Here is a 23,910-nt window from a genome sequence, read left to right as displayed (position 1 = left end):
GCTTGGCTTTGGGCTGTTTATTGTACAACCCTCAATTCAGTATGAGGGAAGGGAAGATCCACAAAATAAACAAGACTTGGGAGAATAAGCAGCAAAACGCAGCCTTGCTCTTGCTCTGTAATTAGGACTGAGTAATAAGGACAGGTGCAGAGAGCTAGATTCTTGGATCCAAAGGTGGCAAAAGGGAGAGAAATTTTCTTTTTGTCCCACACTGGCTGCCCTTATTGCCATAAGAACAGAACATTCCTTCTCACATAGCAGGCTGATGAACTTCAAGTCCCGGACCATAGGAAAGGCAGTGGGACTGAGCCATGAGAAAGGACAACACAGTCTAAGAAGGATGTGTCTCTTTCTCCTTTTTCCTGGAGCCTCAGTTGCATCCTACTCATTTATCTTCTGTCGTTGAGATAGAGATTGGCGTTTCCAAGGACAACTCATTTCTCAGAGCAGAAAATCAGGATAAATGTGAGGTTCATGGTGAAATATGCAGAATACAGAAAATAGAGAAAAAGAAATCAAGTCAAAAGCACAGGCACAGGATGCCTGGGTGGCTCAGTTGGTTGAACGTCTGACTCTTGATTTCGGCTCAGGTCATGATCTTGTGGGTTCGTGAGATCAAGCCCCACATGGGGCTCTGTGCTAACATCGCAGAGCCTGCTTGGGATTCTCTCTCTCCCTCTCTCTGTCCCTCCCTACTCGTGCTCTCTCTCTCCCAGAAATAAATAAACAGTAAAAAAAAAAAAAGAAAGAAAGAAAAGAAAGGAATGTTTTACAAAGCAAGGGGACAAAAAATGGGAAGCAAGAAAGAGTGAAGTCCTTTGCAAACCATCCCCTTCCCCTACCACAACCACAACCACAGCCAATGAGGTCCTTCCATCTTACAAGACCAGGGCCAGGTGGCAAAGCAGTCTACCTTCCCAGGGGGCAAGTAAATGCTTTACAAATAGAGACTAGTAAATAATTAACACAAACCAATGCTGAGATTACATTTAAAATAGTTTAAAGCAGCAACCCAGGATGCGAAGATAAATAACAGAAGCGTTTCAAAGGCTGGGCTCTGTTCTTTCTGGCATCTTCATGTTTTGTTTAGGGGAAGGGAGGGTCCAGGAAATAATGGTCTGCTCTGGCCATGGTCTTTCTGGTCATGCGGAGCCAAAGGCAACCCACTTATGGGATAATAGTCAAGTATTTGCCATTTCCGTGTGGGGCTTATTTCCTCTACCAGTGGCGTTATTCAATGGCTTCATAAAACACCAAGGTGCCTTGACAACTCCTGGACTAATTCAGGTCACTGCTTCTCATGGGTTGAAGCAGCACGTCAAATGCTGTTAATGTGGTGTGTTGTACGTGAAGAGAAATTAATTCACAGCCTTTCCTTTCTCAGAAACATGATTCCGGTGACAGAATTCCGGCAGTTCTCTGAGCAGCAGCCTGCCTTCCGTGTGCTGAAACCATGGTGGGATGTGTTTACCGACTACCTTTCGGTAGCTATGCTGATGATCGGTGTGTTCGGATGTACTCTGCAGGTAGGTGCCTAGACTCACATCAAAATGGGAGCCAGAGCAAGACACTAAGCTGTTGAAACCTTTAAAAAGAGCTGGTGGTATGATTTTCAGCCATGTAAATACTAGTTGTCCTGCTCTACTTGTGTATGGTGTTTGTAGTCATGGAAGGGAGCCCAAAACATACTCACTGCACTTTCATATATGTATATATATTTGTATAAAACTAAATAAACTGGCCATCAAGTGTTCTACTATGATAGGGGCATCCATAAAGCACTAAGAGAGTGCAGAGGAGGGGCCCGTGGCTTGGGAATGAGAGAAAAGGTGATGGTTGTATTAAAACTTGGAGAACCAACTGTATTAAGGGAGACGGAGCCAGGGGTAGAAAAAGATGCCAGGAAGGAGACAGAAAGCTTGAAGTCATGGGTGTGAGGAAGAACATGACACCTTTGGGAAACTGTCAGTAGGGCTGGCACTCACTGGGTGTCATCAGCGTGAGAGTTGAAGCCATGCCTGTGAATGGAGTCACCAGGGAGAATGTGGAGAGAGAGATGACGTCAGGAATACCAAAGTGTGAGCAAAGGAAAAAGGGGTGCCTTTGAGGGAGACTGAGAAGGGGCAGCCGTATGGAGAGGTGGAACCCAGGAGGGAGTGGCAAGACACGTGTGGTCAACGATGGCAGGCATACAACTCACTCACGGACTAAGGAGAAACAAGTAGCACCCGGGTCATTCAAAATCATAGTTCGAGTGGTTGGAAAAGTGAATGGAAATTAAAGACTGGCGTCAGTCGATCAGCTGAGAGGAAGAAAAACTTGGAAGAAAGGGAAATATCTAGAAGTGGTGCAGAGTGGAAACAAAGGCCTTTTAAAATTTGATTTTAATAATGGTTAACACATAATGCTTCCTAAGTGACAGGTACTCTTCTGAATACTTGACACATATTTTAACTCATTTCATCCTCATGGCAACAGTGAGATATCGGTACTATTATTATCCCCACTTACAGAGAGACAACAAAGGCACTGAGAGATTAGGGAAACCTCCAAGGTGAGTGGCAAAACCTTTACTGAGACCCAGGCAGTTTGGCCTGCGTGTTAATCTCTAACACCATGCCCCTTTGTATTTGTAGGCTGAAAACATTTGGCCTCTCTCTACCCCCCAAAAAAGGATACCAGTGAAAATTCAGAATTTGAAAGACAGAAAAGACATACATTCATTTATAAATAAAACAAGTAGTTGTTGAAGAACCTACTGTGTTCCAGGCACTGTCCTAGGTGCTAAGAATTATCAGTGCAGGAGAAAAAAGACAAATACCCCAGCCATATAGACTTTAAATTCTATGGGAAAACAAAATAAGCAAAACCAGCTCATAAATTATATATATTAGAAGGTAATAAGGACAATGAAAAAGAAAATACAGCATACGTGGACGGTGTCAGCAGGTGATATTAGGAGTTGCAATTCTCACGTAGGAAGCCTTCACTGGGAAGGTGACTTCTGATGAAGGAAGTGTGGGAGCAGACCGTGCAGATGTCCAGGGAGGAGCCTCCCCGGTAGAGGGAACAGCAAAAGCAAAAGACACATGGACAGAGTGTTCACAGACTCCTTGCCCTTCTCCAGGAGAACTTGACATTTGACTTCTTCAGCTTTCTAGCTCTGTTTCCCTGGAGACCTGATAAAAGTAGAATGTTAGCTGTGTTACTAGGCAACGTTGCTTGTGATATAAATGACTACTGTTTGGTCAACTGCATCTGGACTGAAAGAATGATAAATGCCTGGTAGGAAACCACACCACCGGACTTCTGTGATTGTGGTGACACCTATAATAGGGCATGTCCCTTGACACACAGAAAGTGTATCTATTGAGTTACACCAGAGATTAGTCTCTTTGGAGCATAATAAGCCTTTTAAGCCAGGGTAAATGCAGACCCCCATGTCCAGTGGATCTCTTTTCCTTGTGCCTGAGATGATCTGGAGAGGAGGGGCCTGGGGAGAGACGAGGTCCTGGGCAGGGTGTGGATCCCACACAGACAGTTAAGAAGGTTCCTCCAAAGGTAGAAAGCCTGATGCCACATTGCTGGCAAGCTGTGATTTTAATCCTGGATCTTTCTAAGTGATTCTGGTACCAGATGAGTGTTAGGATAATCTTAAAGTCCGAATGTTGAGATACACCTAGAAGGACCCCTGGTGATGTTATAAGCCTGAAGCAGGGATGTCCCTGGCATGCTGAAGAAAGCCAGGCCAGTGGGCTAGAGCAGAGTGAGCTAGGCACAGAGTAGAAGAATAAGGCCTGAGAGGCAATAGTTGCAGATCACACAGGGCTTTGTAGGTCCCTGTAAAGGTTTGGGCCTTGCTCTGAGTGAGATGGAACATGTTTTGAGGTTCAGGCAGAGGAGTGTCATTATCTAACTTGTATTTCAGCAAGACCACTCTAGTTGTTAAGAATACAGTAGAGGGGGCAAGGATAGAAGCAGGGAGGTTTAGAAGGCTAATTTCAGAAGGCTAGTGCAGGGGCACCTGGGTGGCTCAGTTAGTTGAACCTCCAACTCTTGATTTCGGCTCTGGTCATGAGCCAAGGGTCATTGGATTGAGCCCCATGTCAGGCTCTGCACTGTGTGTGGAACCTGCTTAGGATTCTGTCTCTCGGGCACGTGGTGGCTCAGTCGGTTGAGCCTTGGACTGCAGCTCAGGTCGTGATCTCACTGTTCATGAGTTCGAGCTTCACATCAGGCTCCATGCTGACAGCTCAGAGCCTGGAGCTTGCTTTGGATTCTGTGTCTCCATCTCTCTCTGCCCATCCCTCTCTACCTCTCTCTCTCTCACAAAAATAAATAAACATTGAAAAACAATTCTCTCTCTCCCTCTGCCCCTCTCCCTCACTCACATGCTCTCTCTCTAAAAAATAAAAAAATAAATAAATAAATAATAAAAATTTTAAAAATCATTAAAAAGAAGAAGAAGAAGGCTAGTGCAATAAAATCCAGGCAAGACATGAATCAGATGGCTTGCACCGGGATTGAAGCAGTGGTTCTGGATATATTTTTAAGGAAAAGCTGTAAGATTGGCTGAAAGATTGAATGTGATGTATGAGGGAAAAAAAATCATGACTAAAATTTTTAGGCCTGAACAACTGGAAAAAGTTTGTTTTTGAGCATAAGTTTGAGTTATATGTTAGATATCCAAGTAGACCTGTTAAGTCAGAAGTTGGATAGAAGACTCAGGAAGGAGCTCAGGGTAAGTGAAGGATGGTCATCTTCACAGAGAAGGAGGTGATGGATCCAGGATCCAGTGGCAGGACAACCCTTGATTTGGGGGGAGGGGGCATCTTCCACCACAATGGGAATGATGGCTACAGATGCATTTGGTTGGAGGGGCAGGGGCGAGGCACAGAAAGATGAGAGTTTGCACCTAATAGCTTCTGTGAGGTAGAAAGCAACACATCTGGAGAGAGCTTGTGAGGGTGCGGGAGGCCATAGGATGTGGCAAGAAAGGAGGCCTGGAGTAGGGTCCTTGAGGAGAAGGGCAAATATTTAGAATGGCCAGTTTGGGAAGTCACAGAGGGAGGTGACATAGATCAGCAGGAGGACTCTGTGTCTGTTTTACTTTATTACCATGGCAGGGCCTGGAATCGTTTCTCTTGTTGGCATATCCCATGGCAGGATGAAATGCAGAAAAGAGAAACCACACAGACTATCCATAAAAACTAGTAGTTAACCTGGAACAAAATGAAAACAAGAGCAAGAACCGATGAAAATATCTACAGTGAACATCCTTTAAGAAGTGCACCCATAGCAAGTTCAGAAGGGACAAGTGAGTTCAAGCACAACTGGAGCACCTGTTCCTGTGTCATGGTCAGAATCCTGTTCCTGGAGCACAGCCCTGTTGCATCTTTCTGCTGTGCTGTAGCTCTTGGAACTCCCCACCTAGCACCCCACCCAGCATCACCGCATATCAGATACTGACCTAACCTGGTCCCTTCACACACAGGCCTGTTTCATTCTCATAGTCTTTAGAAGAAAACGGACCCCCAGTTATCTAGATATGGGAAGTATAGTCTGAGAAGTCAAGGCTCTAAACAATGTGAAATGCCTCAAAGGAAGATTGTGTCAGAATATGAAGGTTACCAGTCTCAGAATTCGTAGGAGGTGGACCATTTGATTCAACAACATCCCCAAGTACCCACAATATGTCAGGCATTGTGTAGAGTGCTAGACACTGAAAGAGAAATATAATACAGCCCCTGACCTCAGATTGCTAGTAGTCAAAAGACCATAGAAATCCATAAGCAATGCCACTCAGCATGTAAGCACCTCAATGGTGATAGACTTCAAGAGCATTAAACATGGTGTCATATCAGCTGCTGGAAGTTAGGAACTTGAGGAAATGAAAATTGAACTCAGTCTCAATGAATAAATATACAAAACTAATATATATATGTATATATACACACATATGTACATATGTGTGTATATATGTATTAATATATATATACACATATATGTGTGCGTGTATGTGTGTGTGTGCGTGTGTGTGTGTGTGTATATACATATACATATATATATATATATGTATATATATATATATATATATATATATATATATATATTTAAAGGAGTGGAAGGAAAAATCAGCACAAACAAAAGATTTAGTATGATCATTTCACAAAGCCCTCATTGATGAGTATCAATGGCGTTATAGAGGGCGTCTCATGGTGGGTGGGACATTCCTGCATAGCAGAGGAATTGTCGTATCTCCAATGCTAATCGCATCTGCATTGAGTAACCGTGATAAGGGAACCTGTTCTAGAATCTGCATGTATTTTAGCTCCCAGAATGAAACTGTAAAAGTAAATTAGTCCCATTTTTCAGATGAGAATTTTTATCTGAAAGGTTAGGTGACTTGTCCCAAAGCCAAGAGGGATACAGTGGATTTTCCAAACTGCTGTTGATTCTCCAGAATGGGTCTTTCACGAACGCTGTGCACACTGCTCTGGAATGGTATGGAAGCATTACAACTGCACAGATCATATGGCCAAATTTTGGCTTGTGAAACAGGATCTTAAGTATAAAAACAAAGGCAAAATGACCAAAAGGGAAAATAGAAAGTTAGAAAAAGAAGGAATTTCCTGAATTACATTTTAGATTTTCTAAAAGATGATTCACTGTATACGTACTATAAGAAAGAATAACTTTTAACCTATAGTAAACATTAAAGAAACAGAAATAAAATATGGTATAAATTAAAGTAAAACCATCTCATATATCCATATTACACATGAAAGTAATATTCTTTAGGGGGAGAATTTGCACTCTTATTTTAGTTCTGATATCATAATCCTCTGAAATTGACTTGATGACTGATAACTTCATAAACAAAAGGTTCTCTGTGAAGCTCAAATTTCCCATTCCCAAGGCAATAATTTAAATAATCATAGAATCTTATCATAAAATGTGTTTTTATGCCTTGGGTTTCCCTTTGTAAAATGAAAGTGTGATAATTCTTTCCGATCTTATTTACAAAACAAGTTACTCTTATGGTTCAAAAACATGACAAAGCAAAAAATCAAAGGTAGGGTTACAAGAGTGCTCAGTGGTGGTAAGAGTCTCTTTGACTCTTCAAATGGCTTTGTCCAGTGGCAAGTTGATTATCTGTTTATTCCTATAATATTGTGTTCATATAGGTTTAACACTATGCATTTTGAAACTATTGGGGAAAGGAAGAAGTTGTTATCTATCAATAAGTTGTTATCAGTGTTCATTCTTTTTTGCCCTGATGTAAAAGGATTGTCGTCAACACTCTGGTCTTACTCTTCTGACAAATATTTGTCCATTTCCAAGCAAGTAGCTATTTTCAAGGCTGCCATGGAATAAGAGAATGTATAAAGAGCATTCCTTAGATTACATCCGTCCACATAAGAAGCAAATGTAAACTCATTGTGAACCGGGAGACTGTGCATATCCTATTCCTGTATAGTCATACACCCTTAAGGACCAGTAGTGTAAACACCCAACTTTTTGCTATAAACAACGCTATTCAAAAACTCAACACACTCAATAAAATGGAACAAATCCTGAAAGGTCAACACATTGCTTCCTGGAAAAATAAGATTGCTTTAGATCTCTGCTCAGTGACTCCAGGTTATCTTATTATGACCAAATCCAAAACAGCCCCCAGGCAGGCTGTTCCAAATATAGAGTTAGTAGTTAGAAACCAGAAACAGGAACTGGAAGAAACAAGCCCCCTGGAAGCCCAAGGGGACTGCTTTGTGACTGTTACACAAGAAAGACATTTCCTGCTTTCTGAATTAGGAAAGAAAAAAAAGCCAAGAGAATGATTTCAATGACTTGAAAGCACCTACAAAAAAATCCTCGGGGACTTAACCCAATCCCCAGGAGCAGTCCGGCCAGCAGAGTTACACTGGAGAAGAGTTTGGGACATCTGGCTTATTGGTGGGAATTGAGTCCCACCTTGATTTTTTGGTACATATTGAAGGTAAGTTCCACCTCTCTGAGTTACAGCCGTCCATGTCATTTGCACGACAATGGCCTTCAGGTGAAAATGCTCACAGGCAGTTCCCAGGAAAGTACAAGTGGTAAAAATTGTAGACTCCAGAATGATTTCAAAAGAGTTCACTTTAATAATGTGCCCTGAGTTCTGGCTTCTGTCTCCTTCTCCCATTCTCTGTCCCATACTGTCTGGATTTCTAGTTGATCTTTTTCTTTTGTCAAATTTGAATTTAAAAATGGAGACTCAGAAATTCTTACTTAGCCTGTTGTGTTTGGTGAAATTCAGAGTCCTGGTGAAAGAGCAGATGGCACTAATGGGTAGGCTCGAAATGAAACCCTCATCTAAGATCATGTTTTATGAAGTTTCTTTGTACCCTCATGTCATCATTCTGCTCTGAGTCTTTGGGGAATATAAACAGAAATCATTAGGTGGCAAAAATAATTTTAAAGAGCACCCTTTCCCATCTCTGTAAGATGGTGGTGGGTCCTGTAAGAGAAGCACTATTTCAAAGTCCCTGTTACATCTAAGTAACAAAAATATGCCTTAGTTAGGACTTCCTTGTTATGGTGGTTTATTCAGACTGATACTTTTGATCTTCCCTAGAACATGACTCTTGTCATCTTTCACCTTGACAACTGAATATGCAGTGAATCCCTGGCCACCAGAATAATATATGAGTGCCTTTCACCTCATCCTCTTGGGTTTAACATGGGGTATGAATCTAAATGCTTTTCTTAGATCGTCTAATGCCGTCCAATGCTAGTCAGTGAAGGAGGAACATTTCCCTTTATCTCACTATTATTGATTGTTATGATCGTGTTGCCTATTGATTGTTTAATAATACACCTTTTCCCTCAATAGCACAGCACTGATAGGCTTTAGGATTTTTTGTGGGTTTTTTTTTCTTCCTATAAGAAGCAAAGGAGATTTAGTCTCTGTTGTTGAGCCTGGATTGTAATTCACCAAGACCTATGTTTAAAGGTCTCTGTTGAGTAGGTTTGCTCTGATATGGAGGGCATGATCTTGTATTTCTAATCAGGGTCCTGAACTTGGAGACCCTCCTCAGTCCTCTAATCCTCCCAGCCAAACACTGACTAGCCCTCCCCTGCCCTCACTTGGTTCCTCTTCAAGTCCCCTTCTTCCATTTCACTGAGGACACCACACTGATGACATGTGGGTCATCTCAGCCACACAAGGGCCCTGAGATCAAAAGATTTGACTACCACTGGGACGGCATTTTAATTGTAAGGCTAGGAAATTTCTAGTTTATATCTGGAGTCCTCTGTTTAAAGAGTGCTTGCTGTGCCTTCTCCCTCTGTGGTAATGTTTTCTTTATAAACTCTTACATTTTTGTTATATTTAAAATTTCTGTTTGGGAACATTTAGCCTTTGTATAGTTAAAAAAAATTACCCAGTATTATTGTTTTGTGCTCACTTTTTAAAATATGTAATAAAACACTCCCAACTAGAAGATTTAACAAAAAAATAAGATACCATTCAAAATAGCACCAAACCTATCATGTATGTAGGAATTAAGCTAACAAAGGATACACGGTAACTTCACAGAAAACTTTAAAATGTCTAGTAAATGACATATGAGACAATTTTAATTAAGGGGAAGATATTATGTGCCCTTAGCACAGAATTGATATTACAAAGAGGTCCAGTCCCCATGAATTATTTTATGAAATAAAAGCAATATTAATAAAATTCCAGCTTGATTTTTTGAGAAATTTGATAAACTTATACCAAAATTTATATGACAAGTGCTCACATGGGGGGGGGGGACTAGAATGGCACAGAGGAATAAAGAAAGAGATGGAGGGGGAAGAGGAGGGGAGAGAGGAGGGAGGAAGAAAGGGGCTTTGCGTGAACTGATAATATACTGTGCACTGAAGAATATGGGTAATTCAAGCCTCTGCCCTTGAGGTTCCCCTCTCCCTAACACACACACACACACACACACACACACACACACGCATACACGTGCGCGTGCGCACACACATTCAGCCCACCCCAACTATATAAACTAATTTATTCAAATGTTCTTTATAGAATATGAGTCAGGTGCTCCATTTAAATCTCATCCTTTTTCTTTCTTTCAGTTATAAACTTCTAAGTCTCTGTATAAATATTTCTATTGGATTTCATAAGCTGGAAATTTCTTAACTCCAAGTTTTACAAATAGAAGAATCACTAACTCTAAGATTTATCATCCTTTTGTTTCAAAAGCAAAAATCTAGTTGGAAGAACTGCCTAGTAACATAAATTCCATAAGACCATGCCTCATCTGTCAGATTTATCCTATATCCCCATGACCGAGAGCAGTAACAGGCAGGTGTGAGTGCTCACCAGAACCCATCCTGCGGAATGAAGGGGTGAGTGAGCAAGGAAGAGTAGATGAGACATGTTTTGCCATGTGCTAAGGTACAGTGAGCATCCAACAGCCGTGGGAAGGAGCTGAGACCTTTGAATCACAGAGATAACTATACTCATTTGTGGGTGTTTCACACCGTAACTTCAGAGACTGTGACCAGTACAAGAGAGGAACCCACGGCCCCTGTCTGAGGCCTGATGGAAGTACACTGAGCCTAAAGTTGAGAAGATTGAAGGGAACATGAGAATAGACAGCAGACACCTGAAGGGCTGCCTTGTGGAAAGTTGAAATGGCTTAAACCATTCCGTGTGTCCTAGAACACCAAATAGAACCAATAGCAGAAGTTTTAGGAAAGACGATTTGGGCTGAGTACAAACTCAGACTCTCAAAAAGTCAAGAACTTTCTGAAAATGTCATGCAAAGTAGTGAGTTTTCTCTTCTTAGAGATGCCCTTCCAGAAAGTGAATGGCTCAAGAATCCATGTGTCATGCAAACAATGTTCCTTTGTTCTCTACATATAATAAATAGTGCCAAGCAGTGAGGTTAGGTGGTGATAAAACATGACAAGTCCCTGGCAAAAAAAATGAAAAATTTAAAGTGCAACATTAGATATAAGTGAATTGTGAAAAGTAAAGCCATGTTAGGAGAGTGACAAGTGTCCTACTCTAAATAGGGTGGTCAAGGAAGTCCTCTCTGAAAAGGTGCCATTTGAGCAGAATTAAAGGAACTGAAAGAAGGAGGTGTGTAGGTATCTATAGGAAGAAAATGCCAGACAGGAAACAGAGGAGGACAGTGTTCCAGGTACAGAGAGAGAACAGGGAGTATGGTCTCTTGCAGTTTTTCTTGCTTGGATCCTCTTTATAAGGCTTGACATCACTATTAACCTAAAGTGAGCATTACCACTAATGCCTTGGAGCACCGTGCTCCTGCGAATAGCATGTCTTAGGTTGACGCTTCCAGATTTAAGTCGACTCCGACATCAGACGTAAGACAAAGAATTTAATCCTACAGCATTTGGAAGCTAGGACCTTATGAACTGCTAAAGCAATTAGCATGACCCTTTGTTGACACTTCAGCCACAGTGTGTGGCAGAAAATGTCAAGAGCATATCTCATCACGCCTACTTCAAGTTACTAAAAGACTTCAAGTTGCTAAAAGGCAGGGTGCGTGTCTAATTCATCTTTGTGCTGCCCACCTGCATGTCTTAGACTTGACATGCACTCAAGAAATGTGTTGAGTGGATGCATTAATATGCTTCAGCAGCTCTAAGGACTCAGTGACTGTCATAATAATAAAAACAATTATATGAACTTGCAATTTAAAACTGAACCAAAAACTGACAGAGGAAAGTTTTGTGTGGGGTAATTAATAAGGAGGTGATAAAAATCAGATCTTCCCCCAAAAGTAGAAAAAGAAGCCAGTAGCAAATAATTTTCCTTTAGTAATATCAGAGAGTAACCACAGCCTTCTAGAACTGGGTAAGACTGGGGAGCACAATCCTTAGAATAATTAGCATAAACCCAGTGACAAAGAAGTAAGACTGGCTCTGTGTCTGAGCAACAAACTTGGGGGGAAAAAGTCCTTTGAGGATGTTTTGCAATAATGGGCTAGAAAGAGATCAACACACCCTGACTTATAGGTGGTTATGTGGCTTCATGTGTTAGAAAACTAGAGTCAAAATTTGTATAGAAAAAAATAGCATGCTGTTAGAGCAAAGAAATTTATAGAAATTGAGGCACCTCAGCAGAGCAAGTTATAGAGTCAATCCAGTGAGACCAATGGAGTATATTTTACAGACTGAAAATTTGTTATGTTTGGCATGTGTGGTGGTTTTTTAATACAATTGTAGTTGACTGTCATGGTGAAAACCAGGTTTTTCTTATCTAGACAATTGCCCATTTATTCAGATGTTGTACAGAGAAGTATACTGCCAGCATCCCAAAGTAAACCATATTATGAGCAGTGATTAAGTTCCAAAAAATATTAATACTTGACCTTCTACCCAGGGATTGGATTTTATGAGCTTCCCTAAGAGTCTAAAAACCTCCATGTTGTTTTGTGGGAAAATGGTTTCTTCATTCTAAACAACCAGTTTTCAAATGGACTTTTGAGGGGTTTTTTATATTCATTAACTCTTTAGTATACGTTAGTCTTTCAGGGGGTTTTAAAAATTAACATTTTCTGGTTCTTGAGTAACGGTGATACTTCCATGATATCGGTTTATTCTGTTCTTTGAAGTTTGTAGTCCCACACCAATTAAGTTTCTCTAAAAAATAAAAATAGAATTTCAGAATTAGAGGAGAATTTAGAGGTGAGTTAATATAAGTTCCCATCCAATATAGAAATCTCTTCTATAACATCCTTGACAGATTAATACCTAGTTCCTATTTGAGTATATGTGGTGATAGGGAGAAGTGTTTTGTTCAGTGAAATTTTTGCCATGAAACTGCAAGTAAATCAGTACTGGCTGTTGACTAGGTGCCCGGGACTGTGTTAGGTACTATGGGGGATACAAAATAATTAAGGCTCCGTCTCCTTAAGGAATAGTTGAAGAAGCAAAATAACAGACTTTCATTCTACCGTTTTGTTTGCTGTGCTGTGTTACATGCTAAGTTCTGACAACACAAAACTTGCTCTTGACTCTGAAGGTGTTTAAACTTTTGCAAAGATAAACATTCACGTACATCCTTCTAAAACGCAAGATAATTGCTGCAGTGTGTGTGCATGTGCGTGTGTGTGTATGCGTGCATGCTATATGGCCATATTTCAACGACCAGTTATTACAATGACTACAAAGCAGGAAAAACAGTTAAGTCTACCTGGGGAAATCAAGTTTGTCTACATTCTATATAGGATGATTTAAATTATATTCCTGGGGGAAGAAAGTACTATGCTGTGTTACAGAAAATAAGACTTGTGAGGCAAAGTAAAATTTAATTATATGTTTCCTTCGAAGATTATAGCAAATAAAGACTCTTAGATTTTTTATTTCACAGCACTTCTTCTTCCTAAAGAATAAAGGAGTAAAGGCTTTTCAATATGCATAGTGAGTTTTCATCAGGTAATAATAGCAAGTTCTAAACATTAGCTTTCTCTAAGAAGTAAACTTTGCTAACTGGCAAATTAGGGTCAGCTATTTTTAAATTGAGCTGTGTCTCCCTACTCAAAATATATTAGTCTGTAAGAGCTGGTGAGATTCTTTGCACTGATACCTTAAGCTAAAGCTATGTAACTTTAAGTTCAAATATGTTAGCTTATGTTTTGCGATATTGATGTTAACTTTTTAAAGTTTTTTTTTTTGTTTTTTTTTTTCGTTTTTTGGGGGGGAGAGAGAGAGGTAGAGAGAGAGAGAGAGAGAGACAGAGAGACAGAGAGAGAGAATTCCAAGCAGGCCCCACGCTGTCAGAGCAGAACCTGATCTGGGGCTCAGTCCCACGAACCATAATCAAGAGTCGGACACTTAACCTACTGAGCCACCCAGGTGCCCCTATGTTAACTTTTAAAATGTAGTTACTGTGGGTGATGTATGGAATTGTTGAAACACTATATTGTATGCCTGAAACTAATATAACACTGTATATTAACAGGAATTAAAATTAAAACCTAATTTTAAAAAAAGAGGGAAAAAAATTAAAATGTGGGTGTGAGATGTTGGGCTTAGAAATGCCTACGGCAAAATGAGGAAATATGGTAGAAACATATCCTTCTAGTTCACTTTTGTGCATGATCATACTGGTTAGTCATTTAGTTTTATATTTTTATAAATTCTGCACTATCAGGGCACCTGTGTGGCTCAGTGGGTTGAGCATCCAACTCTTGACTTCGGCTCAGTTCATTATCTCACGGTGTGTGAGATCGAGCCCTGAACCGGGCTCTGCACTGAGAGCAAGGGACCTGCTTGGGATTCTCTCTCTCCCTTTCTGCCTCTCCCCTGCTCACTCTCTCTCTCTCCCTCTCTCTCTCAAAATAAATAAGTAAACACTAAAACAAAACAAAAAATTCTGCACCATTAACCACAAATCTTCTGTTTAATAAACAGGCCATCAATTACATCCCCATTTTAACGGAAAACATGAACTCTCCCATAGGTTTTTAGGTGAAACACATGGTTTTTCTGAGCCTCAGTTTTATTCAATGAGCCTCAGTTTTATTCAATTGGCATCATTTCCATTTCACAGTTTATTGTGAAAAAAATGGTGGTAAAATAGAAATGTATTCTTTTTAGTCTCTTTAACTGTAGACTTCAAATGCCTTCATCTGGTGCATTTCCTTCAGCCCTAGGTGTGATTAGTTGGGTCTCTGGCAAACAGATTGAGAAAGGTCTAAGAGAAAGGACCAAATTCTCAATTCTTCCCTCTCCCAGAGGACCCTACAGGAGCTATATGGACAGAAGACAAGACCAGGCAAAAGAACATTTGATAAAAGAAAAAAAAAGAACATGTAATAAAAGAACATTTGATAAAAGCCCCACTCTGTCCCCAAACTCACTATATCAATCTCCTGGTGAGCTAAGCCAGACCTCAGATAAGTCACAAGGCCTTCCTTTGCCTAACCACTGAAGGCTATGTGATCTGGGGTAGGAGGAGGGGGAGGGCAGCTCAAGAAGCTGCCTTATCCTCTTTCCCTGCACTTTAATCCCTGCCTGTCCAGAGTTGGAAAGGGCAAGGAAGACACTGAGATCGGGACAGTGGAGGTAGGAGATTGATTGTCGATTCTCCCTAAAGCCAGGGGGAGAACTTGTCTGAGCTATCCTCCCCAGGCCCTCCGAGGAGATGGTCCGCTTCCAACAGAGGCAGTTCCAGAGCCATCATATCACATCAGCTTCAAGAAAGAAGAGAGACTTCAAAGTGGTGACCCCCAAGGGAAGCTCTAAAGAGAGTCCAGAAGAACTCATCTTGAGAGCTCATGCCACTTGAACTCAGAGCCTTCACCCCTTATGAGCACCAAGATTCACTACTTTTCCTTGAATGCAGCTATCTCTACTAACCCCATTTCTCCTAGAAAGAAGGAAGGAGGAACAAAGGAGAATCTTGAGTTCTACCCCGAGGTCAACCACCTAGATAAGTCAGAAAAAGACCCATCACTGAGATTCATCCTATATGGTAAAAGATCCATTTGCCTGGAATGTATGGAACCTTTCTTATCCAAATTAATGATATTCCTGGAGTCCAGATAGGTTAGCTTCCAAAAAGCATGATGATTAAAAAAAATTTTTTTCCTTACTATCCAACACACCTAAATGAGTAACACTTGCCTTGACTTTTGCCTTTCCGGCAAGCCTTCCAGGATGTCACAACAAGGCACAGGCATTCTCTCGTAAACTATACCATCAGTTCCCTCCCATAGATTGGCCACAGCCTTGACATCGTTCATTTGATGAGCAATTTATTCTTTGATTATTAGAGTAAATTAGTTTTTGTTTAGTAAAACAGTTTTTTGTTTGTGTGTGGATGCTTCCATTGTTTAGAATTCTGCATCTTTATACTGGTTGTACATTGTGTGGACCATCCAGAGGATTTGTTTCTCTTTGGACCCCCCCCCCCCCAGTTTCTCTCCTCTTCCTTCAGCTCACAGTTTATCAGAGAACTGCAGTGTGTCCAGGGATAAGTCATGTTGAGTACAGAACTAGGATTTCAGTCCCTGGAGATTGCTTTAAAAAGAGCTTTCCCTTCATTATTTCAAGAGCATAATTATAAATATTTTAAATTTCTCAAGCAACTGAAACAGTCTCCATTATGAATCATTAACTGTAAGTTCCTAATGTTTATCCACAGTTTTTTTATATTCACTAAATCTTCTCACATGGTTTTGGCTTTAAAATGAATACTTTCCACTTAAATCTTGAATTGCAGTGGATCAAATAATGCACTAGTCCACTTGGCTTATGGGAAAATGCCATGAAGCAAAATGAAAGCAGTTTTGAATCGGACCCACTCCTTCATTTTTGAATTTTCTTTTCTAATTCCTTTTGTATCCTAGAGCAGCTGACCTCAAAGAGGGAAAAGAAAACACAAGGTAAATACAACTAGGATACAGAAATTGAGAGCATCCTTGATGGCTGGAAAGTCTCAGGCTAATCAATGGTTTAAAAATATATAACATTGATAGTATATAGTCATCCTTCCCTCAAAAAGTCAGTATGTCTGTATTTACAGTGGTAAGAGAATCACCTTTGTTAAGTGAAGTGTCGAATGTATACATGATCCTAATGGAGGCTTGATGGTTTCTTTTTCATTTGGGAATAAAGGGATAGTGCCTCGCAAATCTTGGCCCCTTCTTTGTGTATCTTAAATGAGTAAGCACTTAGCTCCAGCTTTATGAATCACTAGGCAGACATCACCTGGCAATTTGGAAGATGTGTGAAATGAATTGTTTCATCTCAGAGGAAAGTAGCTAGAAGCCAAGTATTTCCTGATACTCACTGGCATCTGATCTTATAAATGCGTGTGCTTGCCATTGTAGTTTGTTTTCCTTAGGTGAGAACATGTGTTTGTCTACTTGCCTCATATTTATTACGTACCTAATTTGTGCCAGGCAGTGTTAATAAGGATGGAGCCCACTTTTAAAGAGCTTCTTGGTCTAGGAGGTAAAATGATAATAAACAATTATGCCAGGTTTCCTTAGGTGCTATGATGGGGGAAAACCAGGGCTTGAAAGACTTCCAGTTCTGTTTAACTGTATACCCTTGTTCTGTATAGTAATGACTCAAGAAATGAGGCTTTAACTTTTTCAGTGGTTAATTCTTCCACCAGACTAGTGGCACTTAATTCCCTCAAGCTTAGACATTTCTGATAATGCTTAACTTGAGAAGATGTACTTGCTGTCAGGGATTCACTCGTGTACAGATGAACCCTTTAGCAAGTGTACTATTGCTGTACCTTACCACCGAGAGAATTCATAAACTCAGATATCCAAATTTTAATCACTCATCCCTCTGATCCCTTGGAGTTATTCTCAAATAAAATAAATTCAACTATGCCTCAGAGGTGCCAGAGGATGACCTTTTTTTCCCTTTTCCTTTTCCTGTGGTTATTGAGAAAATGAGCAACCGATAAAAACAGGCATTTCACTCGACCCTTTTGTGTTTTTAATAAACACCTTAAAACTGGGCAATTTGCTTAAGGCTGGTGTTGTTGGGATTTTTTTTTTCCCCTCTTTTTCCTCTTACTATCTGGGTGTATACTTCCTCCATACACAGGGTATTATTTCCTGTCCACGATAGAAGTCTTAAACGCCATCCTTGAAGAGAAGGCCGGTGCCCTGCGCACAGCAGGCCGGGAACCTCACACCCTTGCAGCAGCCACACGTCCCCAACTCCCCTGGAGACCGGGACCTGGTTTGTGCTGGTGAGAGCGTTGCTGCCTGTGGCGCTCAGGGGTGCCTGTGTCCGTGCTGCCGCGGTCACCGCCCCACATACACACGTTCTGGGCTTGTGAACAAGGCATTTGCTGAGAAAGAAAGCATTTAGATGTTCCCCCCTTGAGAACCGTCTTTTCCACCTTTTCAGTTCCTTTTCTTTCTCACCAAGATTTGTGTGTACCGAAAATATTTTCAGTAGTTAGCCCTGAAACAAAATCTGCATTTTCAGAGTGAATCCTGTCACTGACAGAGGCAAATATTGCATCTCTTGAGAATAGGTGTTTTCTTTATTTTCTAGCACCTTGTTTCTGGGGGAGTAAGTGTGTGCGCTCACTGATGACTTAGAGACGTGAAAATTCATTTCCTTCCCTTGGTTCTCCATCCCTTCTCCAAGGAGGAGGTAGTGTGCCTCAGAGAGGAAGAGCTGCACTCGACCTTTGTCATCTTTTCTCTTTCCCTTCCGAAGTGCAATCCTTTATTCCTGCCTCTGCAACCACGAGGTTCTGACTTGACCCTCCCGTAACCACCATGTCCAGTAGCTTTGAGGGGCAGATGGAGGTGCTCCAACCCCATGAAGCCTTCCCCGCTGACGCCAAGCCTGAGTATTCATTGTACTTACCACACCGTTCATTTGCTGTAGATCCTGCCTTATTTGCACCCCTGCTTGACTTTTTATATGACTCTTTATGTCACTCCCGTTGGATTATAACTACTTTTAGAAGAGCAAACCTTGGTTATGTCTCCTTGATTTCCCTGTGATACTTAGCATAGAGTAGATATTCAAGAAGTTTTAGTTGATAAAACTAAAACTGTTCTATCCTAGTATCTCTGAACAAGTCTGAGGAATAGGTCTTTAGGATCTGTTTCTTGCAAGGTCATTCTTGGGTTACCAGAGATTGTTTTGATCTGTCAGAATGGGAGGAATTTGGATGATTAGCTGCAGGGTAGAACCCTTTGGAATCAACTGTATTTGAACCTACGGAGCGGAGAGAGGATAAAGTTAATCACTTTTATATTGGCTCATCTGCCTTTCTGTGGCTGCCGTCTAACTAACTAGAGCATAACCCAGTTAAAGCACTATCTCTTTAAAGAGTCAACCACAGGGGTGCCTGGGTGGCTCAGTCGGTTAAGCCTCTGACTTCAGCTCAGATCATGATCTCATGGTTAATGAGTTGGAGCCCCATCAGGCTCTGGGCTGTCATAGTGGAGTCTGCTTTGGATCCTCTGTCTCACTCTCTCTGCCCCTCCCCCCCTCTTTAAATAAACATTTAAAAACAAAGAGAAAGGGAAAAAGAAAAGAGAAATAAAGAAGAAAGAAAAGAAAGAGAGAGAAAGGAAAGAGAAAGAAAGGAAGGAAGAAAGAAAGGAAGGAAGAAAGAAAGAAAGAAAAGGAAAGGAAAGAAAAGAAAAAAGATGGAGGAAAAGCAAATGAAGGAAGGAAGAATCAACCACAATCTAAAGAATATGTCTGGATCATAAGTTAGCATATTGGAATGACACCTGCCTTTTTATCACATGCATCAAATGTTCTCACTTCCTTCAGTGATAACATAGTCATAACTACGACTTAAAGTCTAAACCAGAGAAATAATTTTTGGGTTATAGTACAAAGAAAAAGAGTAATGTACTTAATTGTTGAGGTTGTAGGAAAATAAGTACTCTCGTATGCTGTGACAGTGGGAGATGTATAAAGTAAGTCAGCCTTTTTTTTTTTTTGGTGGGGAGAGGAATTTGGCATCATAGATGTGCCTTGTTTGGCACTACCCGAGCAATGTGGTTCTTCATAATGTTAGTCTTAAGACTAAATTTTTATATTAGAATGCACATACACTCTTTTCCTTCTGGAAAAGATACTAAAGCAAGTGTTATACTTCAAAACATTCCCTCTGTTGAGTGTGTATAGCCATGATAAAGTGTAAAAAGAGATAACAAAAATGCATACATGGACTCAAAAACAAGACCAACATTTGTGTGGAGCAGGAACAGAATACTGAGTGAGGCTGAAGCAGCTGCCAGGCTGTTAGCCAAAAGCAGGCAGTAGCAGCCAGGGGCTCAGCTCCTGCCAGCAAGGGGAGCTAAAAATGCACCGAGCAAGATAAGAGACTGGAGCCTGGTCACTGTTTGAAGCCAAAGGCCCCCACTCCCAAAAGGAAGCTGAAAAGAATGGCGAGTAACTGGATGGCGGACCGACACTTCTGAGGAAACTGTGCCTCCAGCTGGGAGCTGAGCCAGCCTGCCTGCTGTATCCTGACCGGATCCATAGGATCCTGACATTACAGCGGAACGTCAAAATACCGTGATAAGACCTAATGGCGGGTTGGGGGGCTGGGGGTTGGGTGCAGGGAACCGCAAAAGAGCGCACAAGAGATGGTGGGAAACAGTTTCATCTCCCAACCAGCCTACCACCCAGAGCACAGGAAGAAAACTATGCTAAGAAAAGGCTCTCAGCAAAATTAGCCTTTGGAATACTGGTTCACCTGAGATGAAACTAAATTTTGAAACAAACAGTGAAGTTCAAATAAATATACTTACAGTGGTCAAAGAGATAAAGACATAACAATTAAAAAATGGGTACATATGACATAAGAGCAAATGGCTATAAAACATTTAGAAATTTTGAGCCTGGGTGACTCAGTTGGTCAAGCATCTAACTGCTGGGCTCAGGTCATGACCTCATGGTTCTCGGGATGCAGCCCCACGTTGGGCCCTGCACTGGCAGCATAGCCTGCTTAGGATTCTCTCTCTCCCCCTCCCCCACTCACTCTCACACTCTCTCTCTCAAAATAATTTTTTTTAAATGCTTATTTATTTTTGAGAAAGAGAGGGCACAAGCAGGGGAGGTGTGGAGAGAAAGAGACAGACACAGAATCTGAAGTAGACTCCGGGCTGTGAGCTGTCAGCACAGAGCCTGACATGGGGCTCAAACTCATGAACAGGGAGATCATAACCTGAGCCAAGTCAGATGCTTAATCGACTGAGCCACCCAGGTGCCCCATCAAAATAAATATATATTTTTTTTAATTTAGAAGTTTTGGGAGGAAAAAAGTCACTGAGCTTAAAAATATGAAAAATAAGACTGTACTCAGCTGCAGAAAGAAGTAATGAATTAGATAAGCATTCTGAGTTTACCCAGATCCCAGCAGAGAGAGGCAGAGATTAAAAAGCACACACACACACCCATGGGTGATCGATTGAGAGACTCTAACATACCTCTAATAGGAATTACAGGAAAAAATGGAATAAATGATGGAGCAAGTGTGGAAGTCATATTTAAAGAGATTTTGCTGAAATTTTCCAAAATTGAAGAAAGTTGAGTCCTTAGCTATAGATATTGAGCAGGATTAATCCACACACGTTCAAAATGAAAGTGAAATTGTAGAAGGCCTGGTATTAAAGGTAAAATCTTAAAAGTTATCATAGAGAAGGAGATTGCCCACTAAAGGACAAATGCAGAGTGACAGCAGACTTCACAGCAGTGAAAATACAGGCCAGAAGAAGATGGAATAGTATTTTAATGTGCTGAAGGGGAATTACTGCCAACAGAGAATTTTATAACTTACGAAACTATTCAAGAATGAAAGCAATAGAGTCACCTGGGTGGCTCAGTCAGTTAAGCATCTAACTTCGGCTCAGGTCATGATCTCACAGTTTGTGAGTTTGAGACCCACATGAGGCTCTCTGCTGACAGTGCAGAGCCTACTTTGGATCCTCTGACTCCCTCTCTCTCTGCCACTCCCCCACTAGCTCATGCACACTGTCTCTCAAAAATAAACAAACATTAAAAAAAAAGAATGAAAGCAATAGGGACATGTTCTGACATACAAGTATATGAGTTTTCTATCCACAGACCTTTATTAAAACAATTATTAAGGGATATACTTCAACTAAAAGGAAAATGAACCCAGAGAGAAGATACAGGATCTAAGAAAACTGGTGAGCACATGACTTAATAAATATGTAAATAAACACAATCACCTCTAGGTCATTTTTTAAAATGTGTGTTTCAGAAGAAAAGTAAAACCCCAACAATAACAAAATGCGATAGTTCAGTGGGTAGTTAAAACGTGCTTGGAGTGGGATTGCAATAGTGAAAAATTTAAAAGTGTATATTCTAAGAAATTATAGGTAGTATCTTTCTAGAAATACAGTCTACACCTTACTAACCCAGCTGAGGCAGGATGGCAAATAAGAGATGTGGAAAATGTTAACAGTGCAAGGGAAGGCAGAAATAAATCCAAAGACCAGTAAATATACAAATATGAGTGAGCAAAATAATTAATGGATTTAATTCACTTGTAAAAAGAGAGAAATGATTTGTTTGGATTTTTTTTTTAATCCATAAAAGACATACCCAAAAAATAAAATCACAGACAGGGGTGCAAAGTAGATTAAAGAATAATATTAAAAAAGAAAAGCTGGTGGGACACTGTCAATATTAGACACATTTAGCATTGCCATCTTCAAGAATGCACTCTTTATCAGAACAAGATACATATGTGAGTTTTAAAAGGTGTGTAAATTCTTGTAGTCACCACCACAGGCAGGATACAGAGGAATCCCAACACCCTAAGGAATTCCCCTGTGCTGAAACTCTGCAGGGAACCCCCGGCAACTGCCCACAACTTCTCTGTCCTGTTTTACAGAATGCCGTGTAAAGTCAGATGGCACATAATTTTTTAACGCTGGCATTGGTTTCAATAGAAAAATTGCCTAAGTGCATGTGGTCATTGGAATGTTTTTAAATTATAGCATATCCACACTATGAATTCTGGTGGTCCTTAAAATGAGGTAGAGCCCTATGTGCCAATGTGTTAAGGTCTTCAGGATGTATAATGAAAGTGAAAAGCTCGAGGTGCATGAACAGTCTGTATAGTAAGATCCCATGTGTTTATATGTGATATATATGCAAATACACAGATATAGATCTGGAAGAGTGTACACCAGACTTAGCAGGGCTTACTAAGGAATGGCACAAGGGTAGAAAGGGAGAAAGGAGGACTCTACCTTCTGTGTTAAACATAAGTATTCATGGGGCGCCTGTGTATCTCAGTTTGTAAGCATCCATCCAACTCTTGATTTCGGCTGAGGTCATGATCTCGCAGTTCATGGGATTGAGCCCAGCGTAGAGCTCCATGCTGAGCATAGAGCCTGATTAAGAGTCTCTCTCTTTCTCTCCCTCTCCCTTTGCCCCTGTCCCACTTACTCACACGCTCTCTCATGTTCTCTCTCCCAGAAAAAAAGTGTTAAAAAAATGATTAGAAAGATTTATGATAGTGAATAATAAAACTATTTAGGCATAACTTGACATTAAGTATCCAACATCTATGTGAAGAAAGCTGTAAAACACTCCTGAAAGGCATAAAATTGGATGAAAACAAATGAAAACACACCATGAAGGAGGAGAATCAATGCCATGAAGATGTCAGTTCTTCTTAAATTAATTTATAAATGTAATTTAGTCCCAATAAAAATGCCACCAAGGTGTTGTTGTTTTCTGGATCTAGACAAGTTGATTTTAAAGTTCATCGTGAAAGACAAGCATGAGATTGAGCACTTACCACACCAATTACTGATTAGTTGTCTTTCTGCTGTGCTTGATCTTGAAGGGGTTCTTTTTTTTTTTAAATGTTTATTTATTTTTAAGAGAGAGCCACTGAGTGTGAGCAGGGGAGAGGTAGAGAGAGAGGGGGACACAGAATCCAAAGCTGTCAGCACAGAGCCTGATGCAGGGCTCAAACTCGTGAACTGTGAGATCATGACCCGAGCTGAAGTCGGATGCTTAACCAACTGAGCCACCCGGGCGCCCCAACCTTGAAGGACTTCTTGTTCTTATATTCCTCACATAATATCTGGCATAAGTAGATACTCCAAGATGGCTGACCTCTCCTGAGGGCACGCATGCAACACTCCACTTTCATGTTCTGTCTGCCCTACCCCACTGCCATCAATGCCATTTATATCTGTGGCATGTAATAGATAAGCTGGCCCTTCTTCATGTTGCTCTTTGTTATTTCAAGCAGCTTCTCTGAAGCTAAGTGGTTTTGTTTTGTTCTGTTTTGCTTTTACCCTCAGCTCTTTTGGTGTCTCATTCATGCCAATATGATACTTTTTCAACTTGTTACCACAGGTGGGTTCTGCTTTGTACTGCATTGCTTTTCTA

General features: G+C 40.7%; 1 protein-coding gene across 1 annotated transcript in view; it reads left to right on the top strand.

Annotated features, from left to right (window-relative positions):
* LRRC8C (leucine rich repeat containing 8 VRAC subunit C) overlaps positions 1–23,910 on the top strand; it is an 80,903-nt gene that overhangs the window by 43,838 nt on the left and 13,155 nt on the right. The window contains exon 2 of the mRNA XM_049616812.1: positions 1,385–1,526. Within this exon, the coding sequence (XP_049472769.1) occupies positions 1,389–1,526 (138 nt within the window). The 5' untranslated portion in view covers positions 1,385–1,388. The remainder of the gene's footprint in view (positions 1–1,384; positions 1,527–23,910) is intronic.

This window comes from Panthera uncia (genome assembly GCF_023721935.1).
Source record: "Panthera uncia isolate 11264 chromosome C1 unlocalized genomic scaffold, Puncia_PCG_1.0 HiC_scaffold_4, whole genome shotgun sequence".
NCBI classification, from domain to species: domain Eukaryota; kingdom Metazoa; phylum Chordata; class Mammalia; order Carnivora; family Felidae; genus Panthera; species Panthera uncia.
Note: the sequence above shows the minus strand (reverse complement) of the source record. Positions and strands in the feature narration are given on the sequence as shown.